This window comes from Pongo pygmaeus, chromosome 12 (assembly GCF_028885625.2).
Source record: "Pongo pygmaeus isolate AG05252 chromosome 12, NHGRI_mPonPyg2-v2.0_pri, whole genome shotgun sequence".
Classification (NCBI taxonomy): Eukaryota; Metazoa; Chordata; class Mammalia; order Primates; family Hominidae; genus Pongo; species Pongo pygmaeus.
This window is the reverse complement of record NC_072385.2, coordinates 78545639-78570253: the sequence shown is the minus strand read 5'-3', so window position 1 is coordinate 78570253 and position 24615 is coordinate 78545639. Positions and strand designations below refer to the sequence as shown.

Sequence of the window (24615 nt, the reverse complement as noted above, 5' to 3'; positions counted from 1 at the left end):
TAAGCTTTTGTCTCAACATAGTAAGCATTCACCTGTCAAAAAACTGACAGGCGAAGGTCCACAAAAAGGATCTGTGCAGAGTTTAGCTCTCTTCACAAAGACATTAAGAGGAGCTTGAGTCCTATTTCTTTTGAGTCCTATTTCTTCCTTCAGGTTAGTATCAACATGATCTGAGAAGCTAATGTAATCTGTTTCCCTGTGTGTAAAATTAGAAAAATAATACCCACCTAAGAAATTATTTGAAGCTGAACTGAAATTTCACATATGGAAATGCTTGATGAACTGAACACACTAGTACTAAAGCTCAAGAGATAAGGTCAAGAAAGGCAATCAAATATTAGATGTAATGCTTAGCTAAGCCCTGATTTTTTAAAAAAGGTGAATTCAACTTTCTCTGAAAGTATATCTAAAGAGGTTTCAATTAGCAAGTCTCAGGCTGATGGGTACCTGTTATTGCTACAAAAGTATCTCAACCAAATACCTGGCAAACCAGCACCTCTCTTAGCTATCTCCTCTTCCTTTAACTAGAGTTTTTTAAAAGATACATGCAAAATTTCAGGTCCTTGTCTCTTCCACTAAATCTTTCCTGTCTTACTTTGATAACGTTACAGTGCTTTGGCGAATTTGAACCACCACACCTAAGAATAACACTTTACATGACAAACAAATAGCATAATAAACAAACAGCAGAATTTCTATATTTCCCCTTTCTACAATAATTTTGTAATCTCCCAGTCTGAGCAAGGCACTGTGCTGAGTACACTGTATACATTACCTCGAATCACAACAACTCTAAAAAGTATTATCTACATTACATATGTGATGCAAATGTATTTGTACATTTGTAATGTAAACATATTGTTAAATAAATTGTGTAGACTTACAAACTGATATTCAAGTCTGACCATGAAGGTCTCACTCTATTATACCTTTTGTATTTAAAGGACTATATTAATACTCAAGTTTGCTTTTTATGCTACTTGAAAATACCAAATGCTGTTTCTGCCTTAGTTTAAATAATTGAGACAGGAGACACAATTTACTAATACTACGAGTAGAGTTATAGGTGAGACCAATAAATTTCATTAAGAGATTCAATAATAGGAATAAACCATGTTTTGTTTAAATTGTTTTCTAGAAGCAATCTAAATTGTTCTCACCTTAAAAATAATAAATTTATACTATAAATAACAATCTATGTAATTACATATACATAAAAACTATAAAAATAGATAAGACATTGGTGAGTTTAAGAATGATATAAAAATTTTTAAATAAGCAATAAACTTGACAAAGACAGCATATAAAGCAACGAAAATACCATTTCTAGAAAATCCTCCAGCAAATAGAAGCCAAACATAAAGATGTGAAGTTAAGTCAATGTTTACTATTCATTTTATAAAAAAACCAATCCTACACCCAGGGAAGAACCTTATTATTATTACTGAGAACAAATGGCCTTTACAATTAAAATCGTTTTAAACACTGAGTGTGTTTTCACACACATACTCCTTTCCCCACATAACATGAACTAAAAGATGGTTTGTGATTTAAAAAATATGCATTTCTAGGTCTCTAGTAACCAACACTATTTGAGGAGAACAAGATTCTCTTACCCAAGTTTAGTATTGTTAAATGAGTCCCTGCAGTTATGAAGTTGCAAAGGAAAGAAAATTTTCATAAATAAGAAAACATCCACTAAGTAATCTTCAAAATTAATCCAAGCTCATAAATATCCCTTACTGTTTAAATTCACCATCCAGCCTCACTCATTACCTAAATGTCTTGTCAGATAAAACCACCCAAATCAACAGTGCAAAACTGCAAATCTTCCTATTAACATGAAATTCCACAAAGTTAATGTTGTGAGTGATGCTGGAGAATTGCTCCAAAAAACACTGACAGCCCAACAGGCACTTCAAAACAGAGCCTCTCACTTCAAAAGATTAGGAAGAGCCCCCAGGAAAGTATATTTTTAAACCACTAAACATTTTTTGTAAAGGGACATTATATATGATCCACCGTGAAATTCAACCATAAAGCGAAAGAAGCCATTTTGTGCTAGTATACAATTTTGCGGCAAAAATTACATTCCCCTAAATCCCAAAAACCTGATTCATCCTCTATTTATTCTAAAACCTTATGCACAGCTGTGATTATAAACTATGTTAAGAATGAACTAAAACAAATTCATTTTCATAGTTACTGGTTTTTATGTGCCAACATAAAGTCAATCAAATATTATTATTATTATTATTATTTTTAAGACAGGGTCTCCCTCTGTCACCCAGGCTGGAGCAGAGTGGCATCATCATCGCTCACTGCAGCCTTGACCTCCTGGGCTCAAGCAATCCTGCCACCTCAGCCTCCTGAGTAGCTGGGACCATAGGTGTGCACCACCACACCAAGCTAATTTTTTAAAATTTTGTAGAGACAGGGCTTCCCTATGTTGCCCAGACTGGTCTCGAACTCCTGGGCTCAAGCAGTCCTCCCACCATGGTCTCCCAAAGTGCTGGGATTACAGGCAAGGGCTACAAGGCCCAGCCAGTGGTCTTTTTTTTCCTATATTTCAAGTAGAAAATGCCTCAATATGTTGCAGGAATATAAAAACTACCTATGGCTGTTTACGGTCTTCTAAGGATAATACGAATTTCTCTAAGAGAAAAGTGAAGTTCAATAACACCACACATGCTTCATTTATAATTAAATTCACCAGTTTACTTCATTAGTTCATGCAGTTTTCAATATTTCCCTTAATCCTACACTCTATTTCCAGCTTTACTAGGAGAAAACGAGCAAAAAAGGGCAGAAAACAGTTCTAATTTCTCATTTCTAGTTTTCCTAAACCATGATGATTTTCTCTTTACAGAATAATCCTACCTTTAATTTCATTTTCTCTAAGGTAAAGCTAAGTATCTTCTCTTTAAGTATGTTGGATATAAATGACTCTCCCTACCTGCACTCACTTTAATGATTTTCAATTGTAAAGAATGTTAAAATGAGAACTACTCCTATGACCAGTCTGTATTTCTGATACATTTTGATAAGCATGTAGTTATTAAGTTACTAGAATTGATCAAGACCTACATAAATAGAAACCTAAAATTAGAAAATAAACTGGTTCAATGTATAACTTACTATGGTTTAAATTTTCCTTCTTGTTGGCCCATCTAAAGCTTAAAATAAGTAGGCACCAAGTCTTAGAAACAGGAAGTTACTGCTCAAAATTCTATTTTCTACTAACAAAAACTAAATGGAAAACATACAGTCCCGTAACTCTAGAAACTTGAAGCTTAATATACTGGAGTTGGCGGAGGGGAAGAGCTCAAAGCAAATTACTAGTTCAAATCACAGAATGAACTTCACTAGTAAGTAAATCAGTTATATTTCTTCTTCCATAACCTTATATAACTGTTGTACACACAATATAAATGTTCACCGAATCAATGAACAGTACAATGAACAGTACAAATAATCATTAATATTTGATAATTTGGTAATTTTTCAGTTTTTAAATTGCTTTGAGCTTCTTAAGTAAATGTTATATAGAATATGGTAGTGACATAGTATCTGAAGAAAGACAACACAAAAGATTTTAGTGTCTATAATACGTCGAATGCCTAAGGGGCAGCTGAATCAAACAAACATCAAAGCCATGAAGCAGATTAAAAAAAATACACACACACTCAGTAATGTAAGTCAGCTTTATTCATGATAGAGCAGAGAAATAAGTACAAATGTGGTGTCGGATCACTGTTCCAAGGATGCAAAGAAAAGTATTATCTAAATTAAACATCATCCCTTATTCCAAATTCTAGCAAGAGATGGGACCAAGTGAATACAGTCAGCCCTCTATATCTGCGGGTTCCACATCTGCGGATTCAACTAACTGTGGATGGAAAAATGTAGCTAGACCTATGATGACTGCATCTGTAACTAAGCAAGTACGGACTTTTTTCTTCTCATTATTCCCTGAACAACATAACTACCTACACTGTAAAAAGTAACTCAGAGATGATCTCAACAAGATGTGCGTAGGTTTTATGAAAATACTGCACCATTTTATATAAGGGACGTGGGCATCTGCGGATTTTGGTATCCATGGTGTAGGGGGATGCGGGGTGGAGGGCTGGAAATAATCTCCTGCAGATACTGAGATGGCTGTAAATAAAAAGGGAACTTAGGGGACAACCAGAGAACAAATTTAAGAATTCTATTCTCTGCCTAGATATTCTGCCTACATCCAAGCATGTAATCCAATCCTTAAAGATGAAAAGAAATTATTCTCCTGGCCCAGGGAATTCCCACTAGGTTTAACCTTTTGACAATACCTGTACTAAATGACTAACCACACCTACCTTCTTCCATGATTAGTGTGACAGACAACTGCCTGCCTTTTTTATTGCAGTGAGGACAATATGAAAGAAGTATATGACATTCAATAACATGCCACAACTAGACTATGCACAAATAAAATATCAAAACATGGGCCGTTTTAGCTTATGTACTTTTCAATCTTTGGTTATTCAAGTGCAAATATAAATTATAAAATAAAAACAAAGGCTTCATGCCACCATGGACCTGTGGCATGGTCCTGTGTGGGCCTGACAAATATTTAAATCTCTCATTTTCTTGGTTTCCTTGTCAGTAAAACAGGAAAGTTGGAATAAATGATTAATAGAATGCCTTATCTGCAGGAATACTCTAAAAATTCTAAATCTACAAAAGTTCCTTAAGTTGCTGAATTGTTCCTTTAAGAAGGGGAAAAGTGGGGAATCCTTTTTCTAATTGCTCCCACTTGAAATCATATTTTAAAATTTTCCAAAAATTTATGTGGGTTTAAGGCCAGAAGTAAACCTGGCTGAACAATGGAGTTCTCAGCCTTTTCCTTCATTGAGAAGCTGCACCAAGTCAATCAGAAGACCCAGTGATGAAGCCATCACTGTTTTCGGCCTTCAAAAAAATTTGGAGGCTGGAAAAAGAGCCAAGATATTTATGTATAAATAATTGTAACAGAAAGTACAAAATGAAACCCCTTATGCCCTTCCCTTAGGGGGGGAAAAAAGTACAAAATGAAAACCGAGAGATGGGAGTGAGGAACACTGAACTACCTCCCCAGGGAGGCTTAGTGAACACCTCAAGGAGAACCGGGCCTTTGATAAGGACTACTTGAGCAAAATGAAATGGGAAGAAAGGGCCTTCTAGGTGGAGAGAAAAACACAAGCAAAGGCAAAGAACAGGCATGTTTAGAAAACAAGTCCTTCAATGTGGCTAGAGACAGGGAGTAATGAGAGAGGAAATTATAAAGGTTGGGGCTAGGCCATGGAATGCCTTTTAAACATCCAGGAAAGACAGTAGAAACTTCATTTGAAAAGTAAGTAAAGGAAAATCCCTTAAGTGCCATGATTAGAGTTGCACTTTGGAAGAGTAATTTTAATTTGGCTGTGACACACATAATTTAGTGGAAAGATCAGTTACGGGCCCTGGTAAGGATGAGGAGAACAGAGTTGGGTAAATAAAATAGAAAGGCTATTTCCACCATTGCTCCCACTGCTTACACATTCTTACAATACAAAGCTGGTTCTTATCAAGTAATTTAATGAGTTAACACTGACGAAATAGCTATTTAGAGTAAAAACTATAAGAAAGGAATACATACTATTTAACCTTAGCCACAGATCCATGACAGACACTCACATTCATTGATGAAAAGAACAATTTGTGCAATCTTTCTGGAGAGCAGTTTTGTAAAAGGCACCCAAAGCCTAAATAACATAACCCAGAAATTTGGAAATAATCACGAATAGAAACAAAGACTTATGTTCAGTTATAATCATTTTAGCATTGTTTTTACAGGTTGAGTATTCCTGTAATATGTGGGACTAGAATATGTTGGAATATTTGGAAATATTTTGGACTACTTGCATGTACATAATGAGGTATCTTGGGAGTGAGGCCCAAGTCTAAACATGAAATTAATTCTGTTTCATCTACATGTTATACCCATAGCCTGAAAGTAATTTTCTGCAATATTTTATATAATTCTGTGCATGAAACAAAGATTGTGTTAAGTATTTATGTGTGGAATTTTCTACTTGTGGCATCACATCAGTGCTCAAAATGTTTCAGACTTTGGAACATTTTGGCTTTTAGATTTTCAGATTAGGGATGTTCAACCTGTACTTGCAAAACTTTAGCAATAACCTGATTTAACTAGATGGAATTAAAATATTGTAGTCATTAAAATAGCATACAGTATTTAAAAAATAAATACTTAATGGGGGAAAAAGACTACAGAATAAAATATACCACATAACCCTCCCAACACACATTATCCTGTTAAAAAGATGCCCCCAAACCATTCTCTATGCGATGTGAGTTTTACTCTTCTACTTACCTTCTAAATTCTCTATAACACATACCTATGTAGTGCTGCACTACTAACCCAAGATCTAGAAGATGTATCTAATCAATGCCTAAATATTCAGTTTTAACAAAGTTTCGAACTGAAAGGAGAGTCGTTCCAATCAGTAGGCCCCATAATTAATTAATGCCAAAGTTCCCTTGTTGGGCATTTTTTGGCCTTCCCAAGTAAGGCATTTCAAACACCAAGACCCCTGCTACTCTCCACCAAAATGTCAGTATGAGCTTTATTCAAGGCTTTCAAAAAATGTAAAGTAGCTTATCACAAGTAAAGATCAGAGAGCCCTAAAAGAATCTCTACACGGAAGTATGCTGCAGAAATGGTCCAAAACTAGTTTGTCTTGAGATATAATTATATTGAGTTTTAATGCTAGAAACATTTCTCTCCCTATCCTACAGAAACTTCTCTCAAAGATCACCTCTGGCACATTAACTGACAAATCCAAAGAGTACTGTAACAATAAAGAACAGTGTTGCACCTACTTTTAAAATTTAACAAGATTCACATCCATTTCTCACTCATATTAACCAGCTTCTCTAAGTATTTAATTGACCATTCCTTCTTGAAAATTCTTTCCCCCCTTAGTATCAGTTACACTATCCTGCTTCTTTTACTGCTCTAGAACCTCCTCATTTTCCCTAATGCCGCAGACCTCCATAACGTAGGTTTTAGGCTTTCCTTTCTTAATAGTTCTTTCAGTGCAAATCTCCTCACATAGTATTCACCTGCCTCACTCTGCATTTGACTCCCAATTCTTTACCATTAAACCTGTCATTTATCTGAGCTTGCGGGATGTTCTATCATCACTTCAAATTCAAAGTGTCTGAAACTCAACTTGGCATCTTTTCTATTTTAGCTCTATTTCTACTAATACTAAAGGACTGTCATTGCCAATATTTCACTCTAATCCAAACTTCATGTTGCCCCTTGAGTCTTTACACCTCATCCTTGTCCTGCAAATCTATACCAAATGCCAAGTATTCCTTCCTTGAATTTCTCAAATCTGCCATTTCTTCTTCCTATTTCAGGCCAAATTCAAGCCTATCTACTTTAAATCTGGGCACAACTACAGTCATCCTAACTGGTGTGGCTATAGGTTATTCTACCCCAGTTGATCTTATGCAGCACCCTAAACCAATCTTTCAAAACTGCTATCATTTACCATTCCCTACTTTAAAAACTTCCAAATCCTTTTTATTTCTTTTACGATCAAATCCAAAACTCAATGTCTTCTGCGGTCTGGCCCAGGGTATCTTTTCCATAAAACCAGAGAACCGCTCAACTGGAACCCTGGGCAGCATGCAAACGAGGAAATTAAAACCAAAAAGTAAGCTTCTTATTCTAGCCAAAATCAAAATATACCAGAACCAAGGCTTAAACCCTAGATCACTGTTTCCCAAATTTGCCCAACAATATGAATTACACCAGGATGCTTAATATGCAGATTGCCAGGCCCTATAAAATCTGATTTGGTAGGTCAGAACCCAAGGAATCTGCATTTTTAAGAAGCACTAGATGATTCTCACCTACAGAGAAGTATGAGGAAACCTAATCCAGATCATCTAAATTTTCTACATTCTTTGACCACACCAATCTTATCTTTCAACTCCTGTCCTAAATATTCTGTTCTACCCAGAAAGTTATTTACTGTCTCAACTATAGCTTTTTAGTGGTTATATCATTCTCCTACCCCATCCAAATCCCTAGGCCTACCCATTCCTTCCTATTTTAAGCTCCTAAAAATCTTTTGACTACCTTAATCAAAATTTTCCACATAACCCCAATAATCGAATACTATGTAAATGTCATTTGTCGTAAGTATCCTACTAAACAGAAAATATGAAGAATATATAAAAGAATGCAAATTATTAATGCTTTCAGCCTGAAAGATCAAATATCTTAAATACCAGTTAATCAGCAAACACACACACACACACACACACCACCTTTTAAAGAACACTGAAATCAGAGCATCTCTCAAATCTGTCACTATGCTATACTGGTGGTCAGGGGGAGAATGCAGTAGAAAAATGCCTAAGTATATTTTTAAAATTTACGTAGACCCTAGATTAGGCTCCTTCTCTGCTGTCAAACTTTTTTTTTTTTAAATGAGGAAAAACTCATTCCATGATGGCTTCCAACTTCTCAGTGATTTCCAATTTAAACCTTACTCTGTGATCTTAAATTAATATTACTCTGTAATATTAAAATTGTCTGCTGATAGAGAAAATACTAAAATATAATTTAACCACTGAATGAGAAAAACAGGCAAAGTTAATCTTACCGACCAAAACAGCCAGACAAGTACTAAAAAATATTAGGCCATTCCACCTACAAAGTGAGGCTCTCCAGAGATATTCTGGAGTAAATTCAATTTTACATTTGAGTACCTAAAAATAATCAAATCTCTGGAAAAAATATGAACTACACTGGATCTTAATTTCTCCTGTCTCATAATACCCTTAAATTACTTTAACAAATAAAGAACTTAAGATGTTATTTAATGATCTAAGACTTAAGTTATTAATAAAGAACCTTAATAGTTGCAGAATGAGCCCTGATACGACTTTTCACCTACTTTTAAGGCCTGTATTTATTGTATTATTATCATTTGTATCATTTTCACTTAGCAAAAGCTACCATATATCAATTCATCAATCTGTAACATTAACGGCTAACAGAATGAAGAAATAAAAATCCTTCTCTTTAAATTCACATGTAAAGAAATCCTAAAGGCAAAACCCAAAGCTGTATTGTTTTCTATTATTTTTTAAGTTGCAACCATAAAATCTTACCAATGTCTCAATATGGTCTCAATCTTAAATTCACCTTTTCCCCACGTCTTTATTGAACAAATTTTTAAAAAGATATTGTAAAAGTTACTGTAATTAGCTCTACATACTGCTTTTAGAAATATTGTTGCCAATCCTGCTTGAAGGAAATAATTTTTTTTAATTATAAAACTTGAATGTAGCCAGGAAAAAAATTGCTTATGTAGAATGTGTATTTGGGCTACTTAAAAATAGCTCTAATAATTTAAAGGTAATTTATTATGAGTGGTCAGATATACAGCCTACCACCTTCTTTTAAAGAAAAAAAAGGTAGATTTAACCATCTACATAATAAAATATTCTTTAAATATTCTAGTCAACATTTTACCACTTACAGGCTTAAATTCTTACACAATGATCCACTGAGATTTGAAAGGATCTGGGCTTTCAAGGGGGAGGAAAAGGGATCAAAATCACTGATTGGTTATTACAAGGACAAAGGTTAGTGACTTAAACACAGACATGCATTTAAAATTACTGTGTAATTATACTGTGTAATTTGAATGATTTCAAGATGCATATAATCTGATTAAAAGAAAGTTGGTAATAATTTTAAAGGTTCAAATCAGATTTTCAAAGAAGAAAAGAGGCTTACTGCAAACGCAGTATCTTGCTACCTACAAACCTTTGCACAGAATTTCAACTACACCAAGTAAGGTTTTTTAAAATAGTCACGGAAAATATGTCACTATGAAATACAAAAACAGCAATGTGTATTTACCACATCCAAGTGACGAACAAATGAGATCTGTTAGATCTATATTGTTTACAATGTGCAAGAGTAGAGAACAGAACCTAAACGGCAGGACTGAAAAGACTAAATCAAATGCCAGTGAAACAGAACAGCATGACATTTTCTGGTATACAACCAAATGTAAAAACACGTGAGATAGCCGTTTTAATCCTTTAGACTTCAACTCTTCAGAGGTTTCACTTTCAATCTAAAATATCTAAATTCCAAAGCTTATTCATATAAATATATTAGTGGTCACATATAAAAACTGAATAAGAAATTAAAAAGCAGATATACCCTTGTCCTTCCAATTTTTCTTCTGACCGTCCATCTCGTCACGATCTGCTTTGCAGCTCCAATTATTAATTATGCATACCAACAGAAAAGCTGTAACTGCACAAACCTACTCCCTGAGACATGAAATACCCGTTTCCTCAACCGAAGTCTGCAGTCTCCTCTGCTGCACAACTGCAGCAGGACTGAAGTCACCTGACGTCTTCTGGGTGTGGAACAGTCTGACGCAGTGCAATCTGTAACTAGGCTACTAATACTCCAGCATTAATGCTTTCCTTCTATCTGATGATTGTTTTAGGCATTTGCCTTGTTGCTCATACCAAATGGAGCTGCATTTGCAGGGAGAGGGCAGGCTACCAAAAGAAAGGAAATAAGGGTTGTTCTTAGAACCACTGAATGTATTTGAAATGCACTTAAAGCCATATGCAGTTTTTTTTTTTCTTTCTTTTTTTAACAGATGGTCGAATTATGCCACTGCTTTTCAGTTTCCTTTAAAACTCTAAAATTAATGGTTACCTGATAAGATAAAAATGGACTGATCAAATAGTAATAGCCTAAATTTCAAGCTTGTGAAATGATGAGTCTCCTTAATTGCTCCTAACTTTATTAAGACGTAAAACATTCAGCATTTTGCACCTTATGAAGGGATAAGCAGAAAATAAGTCAAATTACTAATGTTTATTGAACATATTATTTGAACAGAAAACTTTAGCAACTTAATCTTCCTAATATCTTTTTTCCTCTTTTACAATTATGGAAATCCAGAGACTTACAAACACATACTTACTCTTAATCATCACCTGCTCCAACTCAATCTTTGAATATTTATTAGACACCTCTACAGACACTATTAATAGATTCTTAGCTTGGGGAGATATATTCATGGGCTAATGATATAATCTGCCATGGGAAAATGACATAAAAGCAAACTATAATTTTATTTTATTTTTTATTTTTTTCTGACACAGGGTCTCGCTCTGTCACCAAGGCTGGAGTGCAGTGGTGCAATCTATGGGTCACGTGGCAACCTCAACCTCCCAGGCTCAAGCAATCCTCCCATCTCCGTCACCACAGGCATGTGCCACCATGTCCAGTTAATTTATTTTTTATTTTTACACTTTCTTTAGAGACGAGGTCTCCCTGTGTTGTCCAAGCTGGTCACAAACTCCTGGGCTCAAGCAATTCTCCCACCTCAGCCTCCTAAAAGTGCTGGGATTACAGGTATGAGCCACCACACCTGGCCTAAAATTTTACTGAAAAATATAAAAACAAATCTATGTACAGCATTTTTAAAATTTGTGTTCAACTTTATAAAACTGATTTTCATTCCAATGCAGTGTCTCTACTTATGTTCCACAATCAATTCACCTGGTACTTATATCTGCCTAAGCAGAAAAGGCAGTAACAAATCAGCTAAAATATTTTAAAATGCAATTTGCGAAAATACTATAAGATACGTAGCCTATGTACAAAAATACATATTTAAGACTGTATAGCTAAAATGAAATAGAGATAATATTTTCTGGAACTTGCTATCCGTGGGCTGCAAAATCCTTAATATCAGAAGTAGCTTGATATTAATCTATTATGTACCCACAAAAACTAAAAACAAAACATATAAGAGTTAAACATAGAAAGAACTAAAATTAGGAAAATGAGAGGGGAAAAAGGAAGTGGCTTGAATATCAATGACACATTTATTTCCCTATCTGCCTCTCTAACTCCAAACATAAATAAAGAAAAGTAAATTTTAAAAGAGCCCAGTATTCTCAGCTCGAGTTAATATTTAACTTTAAACTTTATTCACTGAACCCTTGCATAATGTGATATTTGAGAACCCAGTCATCAAGTCATATCATGGCCTGAAAATGTCTGGCCTCTCCACGCAACATTCAGAATCTCAAAGTATTTAGTAAATACAAAATACTGACTTTCTAATAACAAGTCCCTTAAAACTGAAAGCCAATAAGTAACTAGCATTAGAATAAAACACTCAACTGTAGTACTCAAACACTATTTTCAAGTCAGAGATTACTTCAGTAGTAGAAGAAAAAAGATTTACTGTGATCAAGTTACTCGGCACTTAAGACTACTTGTATTTTCTGTGGTACTTGATTTGGCTTAACAATTAAAAAGTCTGAGAGGGGCAAGAATGTGTTACATACCCACTCATCTAAACATTAAACATACTTAATAGCACCCCTGGCAGATTAAAAAGTCAAAATAGGAGCCCTGAAGTTTAGTAAACATTTCAGCCTACATAGTGACATCTACTTCTTTAATTTTTATGGTATTTGTAAGCGTACAAGGAAAACTAGCTTGTGGAAATCAACTAACATTTTGCCCAGTTCTTTCTTATAAAGTTTTTCAACTAGACTTAAGTTTGTCAAGTTAAGCAAAAAAGTGCTTAAATCTGAAAAACTGATATGACACAAATTTGTTAAAGATGTAAAGCCAGATGGGCTATGTTTATTGTGAAAATCATATAATCTCTACTAAAAATAGAAGGCTTTAGGACATTGCCTGACAAAAAGTAGGCACTATGTAAGTGCTATTTACTTATCAGTATGCTAAAAATAACAATCAAACTAAGAAGCAGCAAGACAAGTAAGGCACATCTAAGAAAGCTCTTATATTAAGTCATTCAATTCTAGGCAATAACCCAATCTTTCTAAACAGAATTGCCCCCTCTCATACACAAACTATTGTCCTTGCTGTATAGTTCTATTATTTTCCAGCTGAGAAAAATGTACATCTGCATAGTTTATAGGTCCTAATCCACACTGAACCCCAACTTAACAAGTCAAATAAAGAAAGGACATAAATCTGTTAAAAACTTACCTTCATTTATTTTGTTTTCCTTCAACTACATAACTTTAAAAAAAATTAATTCTTTTACAGACAATTTTCAAGTAGAGCACATATGTCTCTACTTGCAGAATGGCATTTTGACTATTTGACACAGGAACCTCTTTTCCCTTAAAAGCAAAGGCTCACAAAGGAGAGACCACAGAAAACTCCTTTATTTATACTGCAAGCCAATAAAAGTGTGTATGAATTCTAAGCCCTATTTCATATTGTGTGTTTGTGGAGGGGAGAAGAGGGGTATTCTCCTTTTCCTGAACTCAAAATCACCTTTACACAGAACTTTTGAAATAAACTGTTCCAAGTTCATATTTGGCAATTTCCCACTCCTCAATGTCCATGTCCCCAGTATCCCCTTCTCTCAAGCATGACAAAAAAATCAAAGACGAAAACTTCCCCCAAGTACATATCCATAATGTCTTTCCTTTGCACCTTATGAAGGGATAAGCTCTAAAGGGTAATATGCTCTAAAATTACCTACACGGTTTCTTTTCTCACATCTCAAACCAAACTCTCGTTTCCTTCGTGCACTTACCTCTTAAGTAGGAAACATGCATAAATCAATTCCTACTAAACAAGAAACTCTTTTATGACCTCAGAAACTGTGTGTATGTTTTTTGGTGGGTTTTTTTGGGGGGGGAGGGTGTGGGGGGTGGTATCTAATTGGCAAGATTTCAGACAGTAGAAAGTTATATTTTAGATTTTAGAACAGGCAGCGCTATGCAAGGTGTTAAGTCCACCCCAGCCAGCTCTTATTCTAAGACATTCTTCCTTTCCATTTCTTTCTTTCCTCTACTTCTGCACCCAGGAAAAACTCAGGTTTTTGTTTTGCTTCGTTTTCTTTACAACATTTAGAGATGCAAGGGAAAGAGGGTGGGAAAGCAGCAATCATTTGGATTGAAAATGCTACTCTGAAAGTTAGAGACTGCTTATGTACACTGCTCTTGAGAGCTAAAATAATTTATACTTTCTAGCCACAGAAAATAGGCATGTTTTTTAAAAAATAAGAAACAATTATAGCTACACAGTAGTGTTAAGCTTATTTCAAAATTTAACTATTCTGAGCTACACAAAGGTATGAAATTAACATGTTTCATTACTGAAAGGAGTCGATTTTTAAAACCCTACCATATGCTGTAATATAATGCCCTCTATGGACTAAATTACAGCACTTCAACATTACTGAATTAAATCTTAAGAACTGGAAAAAGATTTTAGTCTAGAAAATGAATGACAGTACAAGTTAAAATAGCAAAACAACGAGCATTTTAAAGTCTATAAAAAATTTAACATAAGGCACCAAAAATGAATACTAAAATTCATAAACTGAAAGGGACACTATTTATGAAAACTAATATGCTAACTTCATACATTATAATCTAAAACATACAAATATTCTTAAACACCCAAAGCATTTAAAAAAAATTTTTTATATAAAAATATGAAACACTTCACAAATTCTGTGTGTCATTCTTGTGCAGGGGCTATGCTAATCTTCTCTGTATAATTCCAACTTTAGTATGTGCTGCTGAAGCAAGCATTTTGTTGTTGGGTTTTTTTTGTTTTTTTTTTTTTTTGAGACAGAGTCTCGCTCTGTCACCAGGCTGGAATGCAGTGGCACGATCCTGGCTCACTGCAACCTCCACCTCCCGAGTTCAAGTGATTCTCCTGCCTCAGCCTCCCGAGTGGCTGGGACTACAGGTGCATGCCACCAAGCCCAGCTAATTTTTGTATTTTTAGTACAGACGAGGATTCACCATGCTGGCCAGGATGGTCTGGATCTCCTGACCTCATGATCTGCCCGCCTTAGCCTCCCAAAGTGCTGGGATTACAGACATAAGCCACTGTACCTAGCCTCAAGCACGCATTTTTAAATTCTGAATTCAAGAATTAATAGTCACTAGGCTCTAAACGGATCTTCTTAAACTTTAATGTCTTCATTTAAGTATCCAGGTTTAGGGGGAATCTTTAAGGTCATTTCATAATGTTTATAGTAGTATGATTAAAGCATCTGTTTGATTTGGCACAAGATGTCAATATTCAAAATTGTTTATAAAAATTTTAAACTTATCTGTTAGTGCAAAACGATATTCACAGCTCGCTAAATTTCTCTGTCCAACTGAATTTATTCTACATAGTCAATTACAGATCATTCCACAGACTTGATTTTCCATCTACAACACTAGATGGCACCAACACCCGTAGTCCACAGTTGATTGCCCAATTCATGGAAGGCAATCTGGCAAACATTAACTTTCTGGCTTTTCTGTAAGATTGCTGCCTGGCCCTAGGGAGCTAGATCAGAGTATGGGAATAGGAAAACAACTCTAACACCAAAAAAATACGTGGGGTAAAATAATCTCTAATCGGAATCCAAAATCAATTTTAAATAGATCAGAATTAAGTGTAAACTTAAAACTATAAGTAAATAAAAAATATATTTTCCTTTGTGAAAACTGAAAATGTCCACTGAAATGTAAACTAAAAATCTTTTAGAAAACTGAGGGAAAACTATAACGCAAGAGTTTACATCCTTTATATGTAAAGAACTCTCATAAAATCAGGAAAAAAAATGAACACCTAAATTTAAAAATGGGCAAAGAGTATGAACAAGCAAATCACAGAAGAAATACAAACTGCCAACATGTTCACATTCACTAATAATCAAAGATCAAAAAAGCAAGATACTACTTGCACCTATCAACTGGTAAAGAGCTTTTAAAAAATACCTAGTACAGAATGTCTAGAAGAATATTTAAGGAACGAGTCATAGTAGATAACTCTAGGAAAGAGCACTAGGCAGCTGGACAACAGAGAGAGGAAGAAGTGTGACTGTCACTGTATTTTTTGAATTTTGTATAATGTAAAAATATTATCTATCAAAAAATAAACAATATGAATTGTTGGTGAAAGTAGAGAAATGGGTGTTTTCTGATAAAAGGGTAAAAATTAGTACAACTTTTCTGGTGGCCAATTTTTATAGAAACCCTTATAAATGCTCATACCCACTAACCTAGGTTTTTATTTCCAATTGATTTATGGAAAATAATTCAGGGATATGTAAGACATATTTAAATATAAAGAGGTTAACAGCATTATTTATCAATAACAAAGGAACACTCTAAGGGTCCAACAATAGCAAAGTGACTGGTTAAACTATATCCATATTAAGGAACACTAAGTACAAAAAATCAGCAGCAGAATATTTAAAGACATGGAAATGTTTGCATTATATAAGACATTGCTAAAGTTTTTAAAAGCTTATAAACAATATATAGAGTATGATTCCAATTTCATAAAACACTATTACATTCTTAAAAATACACATATGCGGCCAGGTGCGCTGGCTCATGCCTTTAATCCCAGCACTCTGGGAAGCCAAGGTGGGCAGATCACTTAAGGTCAGGAGTTCTGGACCAGCTTAGCCAACATGGTGAAACCCTGTCTCTACTAAAAACACAAAAATTAGCCAGGCACGGTGGCCCACACCTGTAATCCCAGCTACTCGGGAGGCTGAGGCACGAGAATCGCTTGAACCCAGGAGGCAGAGGTTGCAGTGAGTTGAGATCCCGCCACTGCTACTCCAGCCTGGGTGACAGAGCGAGACTCTGTCTCAAAACAAAAACAAAAACAAAACACATGTGCTTCAAAAGTAGACTAGAATAATATATTCTAAAATATTAACATTGATTATGTCTGGGTAATATGATTATAATTTTTTTCATCTCAATGCTTTTCTACATTTTTCAAATTTGTACAATGAGCGTGTACTGTATGTCAGACTGCTTCATAAACTGTTGCCCTAACTTCACTGATAGTTACCAAGTCCTTAGAAAAAATCCTTATTACTAAAATATTGAAGCTCAAGTAGATTAAAATATTTGCCAAGGGTCATACAGCTAAATCAGCGAAAGGGTCAGAATTAGAACTCAGGTCTGTAAAATGCCTAAAATTAAGTTCTTTAACCATATTATATTTAGCAGGTATCTCTTTTTTTATGGTACATATTTATTTTCAATCTGTATTGGGCCCACAGTAAGCACTAAATAAATCCTCACTAATTTAACAATGTCACTTTTTAAAAAGTAAATATAATCGTTTCCTTTATTAACAAGAGTCAGGTTCTAATTTAGCTACATTGTACATCTACTGATACCCTTCCAGTTAAGATTAACTACTTATCATAATAAAGTCCAACTTACATCAAAATTTTCTAAATATTATTTGCTCAATAAAAATATATTTTAAACAAAATATCAACTCTTAGTATCTACAGTACTTCAGTAAAAAAAACTCAAAGGCTATACATACTTTTTAAGAAAAATATTTTAAGTCATAAGAATATCAAAACAATTCTTATTCATGAACATATGTAAGTTCTTATTCATGAACATATATAAGTTTGCAAAGCATAATTTCGTATTATTTACCTGGACAAACAAGCCCTTTTAAAGTAGTGATCGTGGTCATACTACTTGGTGAATCCTGGATATTACACAGTTTAATTATAATGAACAAATAATCAACGTATGGTCGGTTTACACTTCACTTACCAATAGTTCCAATAGTTCAGCAAGACACAATCTATATTTCAATTACGAACTAAAAATATTCTCTGTGCATTAGTGACAAGCAACCAACAAACATATATTAAGTCAAGATCTCAGCAGTTTGGACAGGAGACATGAGCACCTTTCTGTACCAATGGCCTACCAACATAAACAGATAGCAGTTGTCCAAAGTGGGGTTTTTCAGTCTCCACATACTAGGAACAGAATGTTACCCTAGTTCCAATATCCCTATATATGTGAGAAAATGTAGATGGCAACCAACTTGCTTGACATCTTAAGATGTCAGGAAATGTCTTACATTGCCTAATGGTTCAACACAACAGGTATATGATAAAAGCAGCAGCACCTTGATTGCCTGCTAAAGTTAGGACAATAACTGCTTATTCCAAAACCAGGAAATAACTGTGAATGGACAAAACCTGAGTTGAAATCGCAGTTCATTCTTGTGAAACTAGGTAACAACTAATGTAACTAAGGAGTTAGCCCAATGTCTGAAACACCGCAGAAGCTCAAAAACATTGTGCTTATTACGTAATTTACCAGGTATCCTTGAGAAAGTTACTTAACATCCTTAGGCTTAGATTTTATCATCTATAAAATGGTTCCTTCTTTCAGATTATGGTGAAGACCTAAATGAAATAAATATGTGAAAGTGCTTGTTGGTCAGAAGATGTTCCATAAATGATTGTCTTCCCTTTCCAGATAAAATAAGAGGAATTCAGCTTTTCTCAACACTTTAAAATTCTCAGTTAAAAACCTAAAATTGGGAGAAAGAAAATCTAGAACTGAAACAAATGAAGCTAATTGTATTTCAAATGAATATCATAGCCATTAGTCAGTGGGAGAAGGAAGGAGGGAAAAGAAAAAAGAATGAATACAAGTAATCTGTGAATAATGTATTTGACTATATACATTCCATCTTAGGCAGGGTTGCGGAGTAGGGATTTGCAAACAATCCAGAACTCTTTTATCAAGTTTTTTTTATTATAGTGATATGAAAAAAGTATTCTAAAACTCTTATAGGTGTATTAAAGGATTGGATATAAATAATGTATTGGTGGTCTTAGGAACCAGGGTTCTCACTATAAAAGAAGAGACAAATATGAAATGAGGAAAGAAAGAACAAACCCTGTGAGAATGGATTAGAATTAGAGGTATCTGTGTGAACTCATTTCTTAAGTATGTATGTGTATGTGTGTATGTTTATTTGTATGTATGTATATAAGCATTTCCTAGCTTTATCCACTGAAAGGGTTAAAATGGAAAGATCCCCACGGTAGCAATGACCACAACTAGCATCTAGCTCTTGATCTTTAATACCTCACTATTATGAAAATGACCTTTCATTCTAAATTAAAAGGAATCAGGGATCCTTGGAGAAATGGCTGATTCCAGGGCTGGGACACAGTAAGCATAAAATAGGCCTACAATATTTTGTTAGGCTAGAAAGTAAGAAATGTTCCCCTCCCAACCCCAAAGAAAGAAGGTTGCATGTCCCTGAGCCTACGTGAAGGAACCCTCAAAATATGCAATAATTTACCACCAAAATAAAAAAGTTCAGTAATGAATCATAAACCATTGGAAAGAAAATGGAAATTCATGGATCCATACTGATAATTAATTAGCTAGTTAATTCATTAATGGAAACGGAGGTCTGCTGCTTAAACAGGAATGCTGAGGGTCAAATGAAAAATGTACGGGGAGTACTGGAGTTAAAATCATTTTTCAACTCTCATGGTAAAGACTGGATCAAGCAAGAATCATCAATGGTTTACTAAATCAGGGGGGCGAATTTTGATAGGGAGTGGGATATCTCCATGTGTTCAAGTGTCACTCCTCAGACTGCTTATTATCTGTAAGGGAGAAACAAAGACAATATAAGGAAATCAGAACCCATCTTGCCCAGATGGTCAAAATTAACATAACCAGTGAGGGACTGATGAACAGCAGACAACTCTAGAAGTGGTGCTATGAGAGGGACACATCATCATCTATACAGTATCATAAATGAACCCATAGCCTCAAATTAATCACTAGGAAACATCAGACAAATCCACTAGGAGGAATGTTCTATTATAAAGAGGGGGGAAGAGAGGCTCTGTGTTCTTTAAAACTGCTAATGTCATAACAAATAAAGACTGAAATGGGAAGTCTTACCCAGAGCAATTGAGCAAGAGAGAAATAAAGGATATCCAAATTAGAAAGGAGGAAGTCAAATTGTCCCTGTTTGCAGATGACATGATCTTATATAAAGAAAAACCTGAAGACTACCAAAAACTTGTAAATTCTGTAAAGTTGCAAGATATAAAATCAATAACAAAAATATTGCATGTCTTTACACAAACAACAAACTAGCTGAAAAAGAAATCAAGTAGGAAACCCCATTTGCAATAGCTTAAAAAAAAATACCTCAGAATAAGTTTAACCAAGGAGGTGAAAGACTTCTACAAGGAAATCTACAAAACAATGATGAAAGAAATTGAAGAGGATACAAATAAATGCAAAGAAAGACATTCCATGTTCATGAATCAGAAGAGTTAACATTGTTTAAAAATGGCCATAATATCCAAAGCAGTCTACAGATTCAATGCAATCCCTAATAAAATACCAATGACCTTCTTCACAGGAATAGGAAAAAAATCCTAAAATCTGTATGGAACCACAAAAGACTCCAAAAAGCAAAAGCAATCCTGAACAAAAATAAAGCTGGCGGAATCACACTACTAAATTTCAAAATATACTACACAGCTATAGCAACCAAAACAGCATGGTACTGGCATAAAAACAGAAACATAGACCAATGGAACAGAACAGATAACCCAGAAATTAATTAACATATCTATAGCCAATCAATTTTTGAAAAAAAAAATGCCAAGAACATTCATTGGGGAAATGCCAAGAACATTCACTGATATTACTGAGAAAAAAAATCAGTATTTACATGCCAATAGTAAGAATATAGCTTGTCACAAATTTCTTTGTAAATGGAGGGGGGAAGAAGACCAGAATTCATTAGTTTCTTGACAAACTTTACTTCCCAAAATTAATAAAGCACCATCTGCATCACAATACCTTATTCATCTCTCTTGCAAAATTAATCTTTCTTCCCAAAACTAAAACTGATTTCTGCCTACAAAATGTCATTTTAAGAAAACAAGAACAGGAAAGGCCTGGAGGCTCATGCCTGTAATCCCAGCACTTTGGGAGGCAGAGGCGGGAGGATCCTTGAACCCAGGAGTTTGAGACCAGCCTGGGCAACAAGGCAAGACCTCCTCTCTACAAAAATAATTAGCCGGGCATAGTGACATGAGCCTTTGGTCCCAGCTACTTGGGAGGCTGAGGACCACCTGACCCTGGGAGGTCGAGGCTGCAGTGAGCCATAATGTCACCACTGCACTTCAGCCTGGGCGACACAGCAAGAACCTGTCTCAAAAAAAGAAAAGAAGAACATATGAGATAATAAATGATCTGAGGAAATTAGTATTTTATTATTTAATACTTTTAATGTTTAAATGCATATACATTAATAAGACCCAGAATTTTTTTAAAAACACACTTAAGTATGTCATAATTAGAGATGGCATAAAACTTTTAAGTCATCTGAGAAGAGAGCTTCCCTTATGTTTTATCAGACCACTGCTGTACTTTGGTACATTTTACTTCAGTACACTTAAACCTCACTTTCAGGAAGATACATAGGTAAGTACCTATCCTCACTATAACACAGATCACAATGTTTAACTATGTCCTCAACAGTGTGTCTGTACTAGCTGGCTGTAAGTTGCATAAGGGCAAAACTTTGTCTTAGTTTCATCTTTTTCCCTGCCCCCCTGCCAAAAAAAAATCTCGTATAGTGCTTGATAGAAGCATGCTAAAGCAACTCTTACCTGCTTTTACACTTATTTTTTTTTTGTCTTTTTTTTTCTCCCTTTTTTTGTGGAGAACGGGGTCTCGCTATATTGCCCAGGCAGGTCTCGAACTCCTGGGCTCAAGCTATCCTCCCACCTCTCCCTCCCTGAGAGCTGGGATTACAAGCGTGAGCCACCGTGACTGGCCACTACTTACCTGCTTTTAACAGATGCCTGTTATATAATCAAGTCAAGAAAATTATTAAGTTGCAAGGACTTGAGCTAATCCACCCTTCCTTTTATAGAAAAGGAAAATGACATCTAGAGAAACAAAGTGATTGTCAGTGGTATAGCCAAGACTAAAACCTCAGGTCACCTATATTGTTTTCATTATAGCAATACTGGGTTTCCTTCCCACAACTTTTGTAGAATACATATATTGGGTGTATCTAAATAAGTCTCTATTCCCTAGTAAGTTGCTATGATAACTAATATCAAAAAAGGCTAAGTCAAAAAGGCAGGAAATAACAATTTTCTCAGAGAAGGGAGATAAACATATTCTAAAAGACAATGCCCAAGCATTGCTTACACTTTCTTCCACCATCCCCATTAAGCTTTCAAAGGCAATGCCCCCTTTTCTTTTCTTACTTCTAAACTATTAGGCTATAGATTTCCCAGGTTTAACAAAAACAATCGAAGAAACAGGTGACTCCTGAAATACTGAAATTCCTAAGGGCCACCATCTACCAGAGGACTGCTAGTAGCTTTAAGTTTTGGGAGGAAGCACTAGCGGGGAGGGGAGACTTCAAAGGTGTTGCTACACCGATTACTCCTTGCTCTTCATCCAGTCATCAGCATGCTGCTCTGGGCTTCTGAGACCATTCTTTCTACTGTTCCCTCCTAAACCATTTTACTGTGCTGTTTGAAACCCCCATTCCACTGTGAACCAGCTCCTCTAATCCTCAACTTCTTTACTGAACATTCCTGCCTTTACCTCGCCTTCACTAAAACCTGGCTCTTCCTTGAGGATACTGCTTTCCCTGTGGAACTTGCTAAATGAAGGCTAAATCGTTCTCTCATATTCTACACACCTAAGGGAGGAGTGAGGAGGTCAGTACCCTCTGCTCACCAATGCTGCTTCCAGACTTTTATTTCAGAGACCTTGGGCAAAAGTCTTGGCTATTCTGCTATGTCATTCTCTATCCTTCCTCATTTCTTCTATCTACCATCCTGCCAGTTACCTCACTGCCCTTTACCAAGGACTCTTACCCCAGTCTTCCTCTCCACCCCTAGTCCTGTCATCACCCTGGGTGACTTCAATGTTAGGTAGAAGTGCAATACAGTATCATGGCCTCATAGTTTACTTGACCTCACCTCCAGCAATCTTAATCTGACTACATAGTAGGCCTTTGCCTCATGGCCTAACACTGGCCATTATAATCAACCTGAACTGCTATTCCTCTGAAATTCTAAATTCAACATCCAACACACACACACACACACCCTGCTCTCCTGCGCATGCATTCTTTCTCTCCCTTACTTTGACCACAATCTCCTATCATTCTGGCATGTATTTAGTCCTACTACTATTGGTTCTTAAACCTAATCTGGGCCTCGAGTTCACTGACCATCTAACTCTCCTCCTACCTCTCCTACCTTCTTCTATTCACATCCTTCAACTTAGATGCCACAGTCCATCACTTCAAATTACTCTGCTGCTATCAGCCTCAACTTTCTTGACTTACTGTCCTTCCACAGGGCCCACCTACCAAAACACATCCTTGAATCAATACAATCATTTGCCTTCCCTAAACCTATACCTAGGTTGTTTGGCACAGTCAAAGAAAAGTCACCCTACCATTTAGACCACCTTTCAACCTTGATTAGGCTCCTAATACAATGCCTTTGGTTTCCCTAGTCAGAGGTATTGCAGATCTCTTCCACCCAGGCATGATCTAGTTCATTCCCAGCAAATGAACTAACATATTGCTTTAAAGAATAAACATAAACCATCAAATAATTCCCCCAACTTTCAGTCACAAAACCCTAACAGTATCAATACCCCATACTTTCCTTTCCACTCACTACAATCAAAGTTGTATCCTTCCTTCTCTCTGATGCTAATTCTTCCACCTGAACTAGGAAGCACATCCTCATCCCCTTCTGACTTTCTGCCAGCACCTGTAATCAGATTTTCCCCTTCCCATCTTAAAAAAAAAAAAAAAGTCCTCCCTCCACTGCATACTCTCCTTCCTGCTTGCTAAAATTTTAATTTTTCTCCAATAAAAAACTCAAACTTCTTAAGAGTAATCAACATTTAATAACCACTTACTCAAGTCTCATTCACTTCTCAATCCTAGCCATGCCCACGCACACCACACCATTTGCCACTGTCATGACAACACCTTCCCTTCTTTTTGACCAACTTGCAATCCTTAACTGACCTCTCTAGTATTTGATAATTTTGACCATTTCTTCCACCTTCAAGTAGTCCTCTTCTCTTGATTCTTCCTAATTGATATCTGGGGCTTTAATTTCTATCTCTAAGCCCATGACAGACACATACAGCCAAGATCTCTCTCAAGAGCTTCATGTGTATAATATCCATAACTTACTGGATATCTTAGATGTATGTACATCAATACCAACATATCCAAAACCGAATTTGTATCTTCCCCTTAAACCTACTTTAATCTCTCATGTTCCCTATCTCAGTTTCTCATACTGCCATCCATACAAGTGCACATGCCAGAAATGAAATCCAGGGTTCCTGGGGTCATCTTTACCTCTTCCCCTCATCCTTTACGTCCCTATCCATCAAACACCAAGTCCTACGTCTCTGTGCTCATCCCACTGCCTGAATGTTCATCATCTCCTCTTTCTTAGATTACAGCAACTGGTCTACCACTGTTCCAATGGTGATGAGCTGGACTGTACTGCTGAAGCACCAGCACTTAAATACATAAGTATATTCAGTAAATTTATCACAATCACTATTTTAGAGAAAACGCAGCTAAATCAGAATGCTAATAAAGAGCACATGTGCAAA

General features: G+C 35.6%; 1 protein-coding gene and 1 non-coding gene across 6 annotated transcripts in view; both read right to left on the bottom strand.

Moving 5' to 3' along the window:
- The window catches only part of RTN4 (reticulon 4), a 78579-nt gene that overhangs the window by 27640 nt on the left and 26324 nt on the right, over window positions 1-24615 (bottom strand). The window contains exon 1 of one of the 5 annotated variants that reach the window (XM_054473939.2): window positions 10286-10608. The exons of the other annotated variants lie outside the window; for them this stretch is intronic. Coding sequence (XP_054329914.1) covers window positions 10286-10319 — 34 coding nt within the window. The 5' untranslated portion in view covers window positions 10320-10608. Of the gene's footprint in view, window positions 1-10285; window positions 10609-24615 lie in introns of those variants that run through there. 5 annotated transcript variants of the gene reach the window in all.
- Window positions 14583-14686, bottom strand: LOC129031046 (U6 spliceosomal RNA). The gene has a single exon (XR_008500923.1). It is a non-coding gene; the product is annotated as a U6 spliceosomal RNA (small nuclear RNA).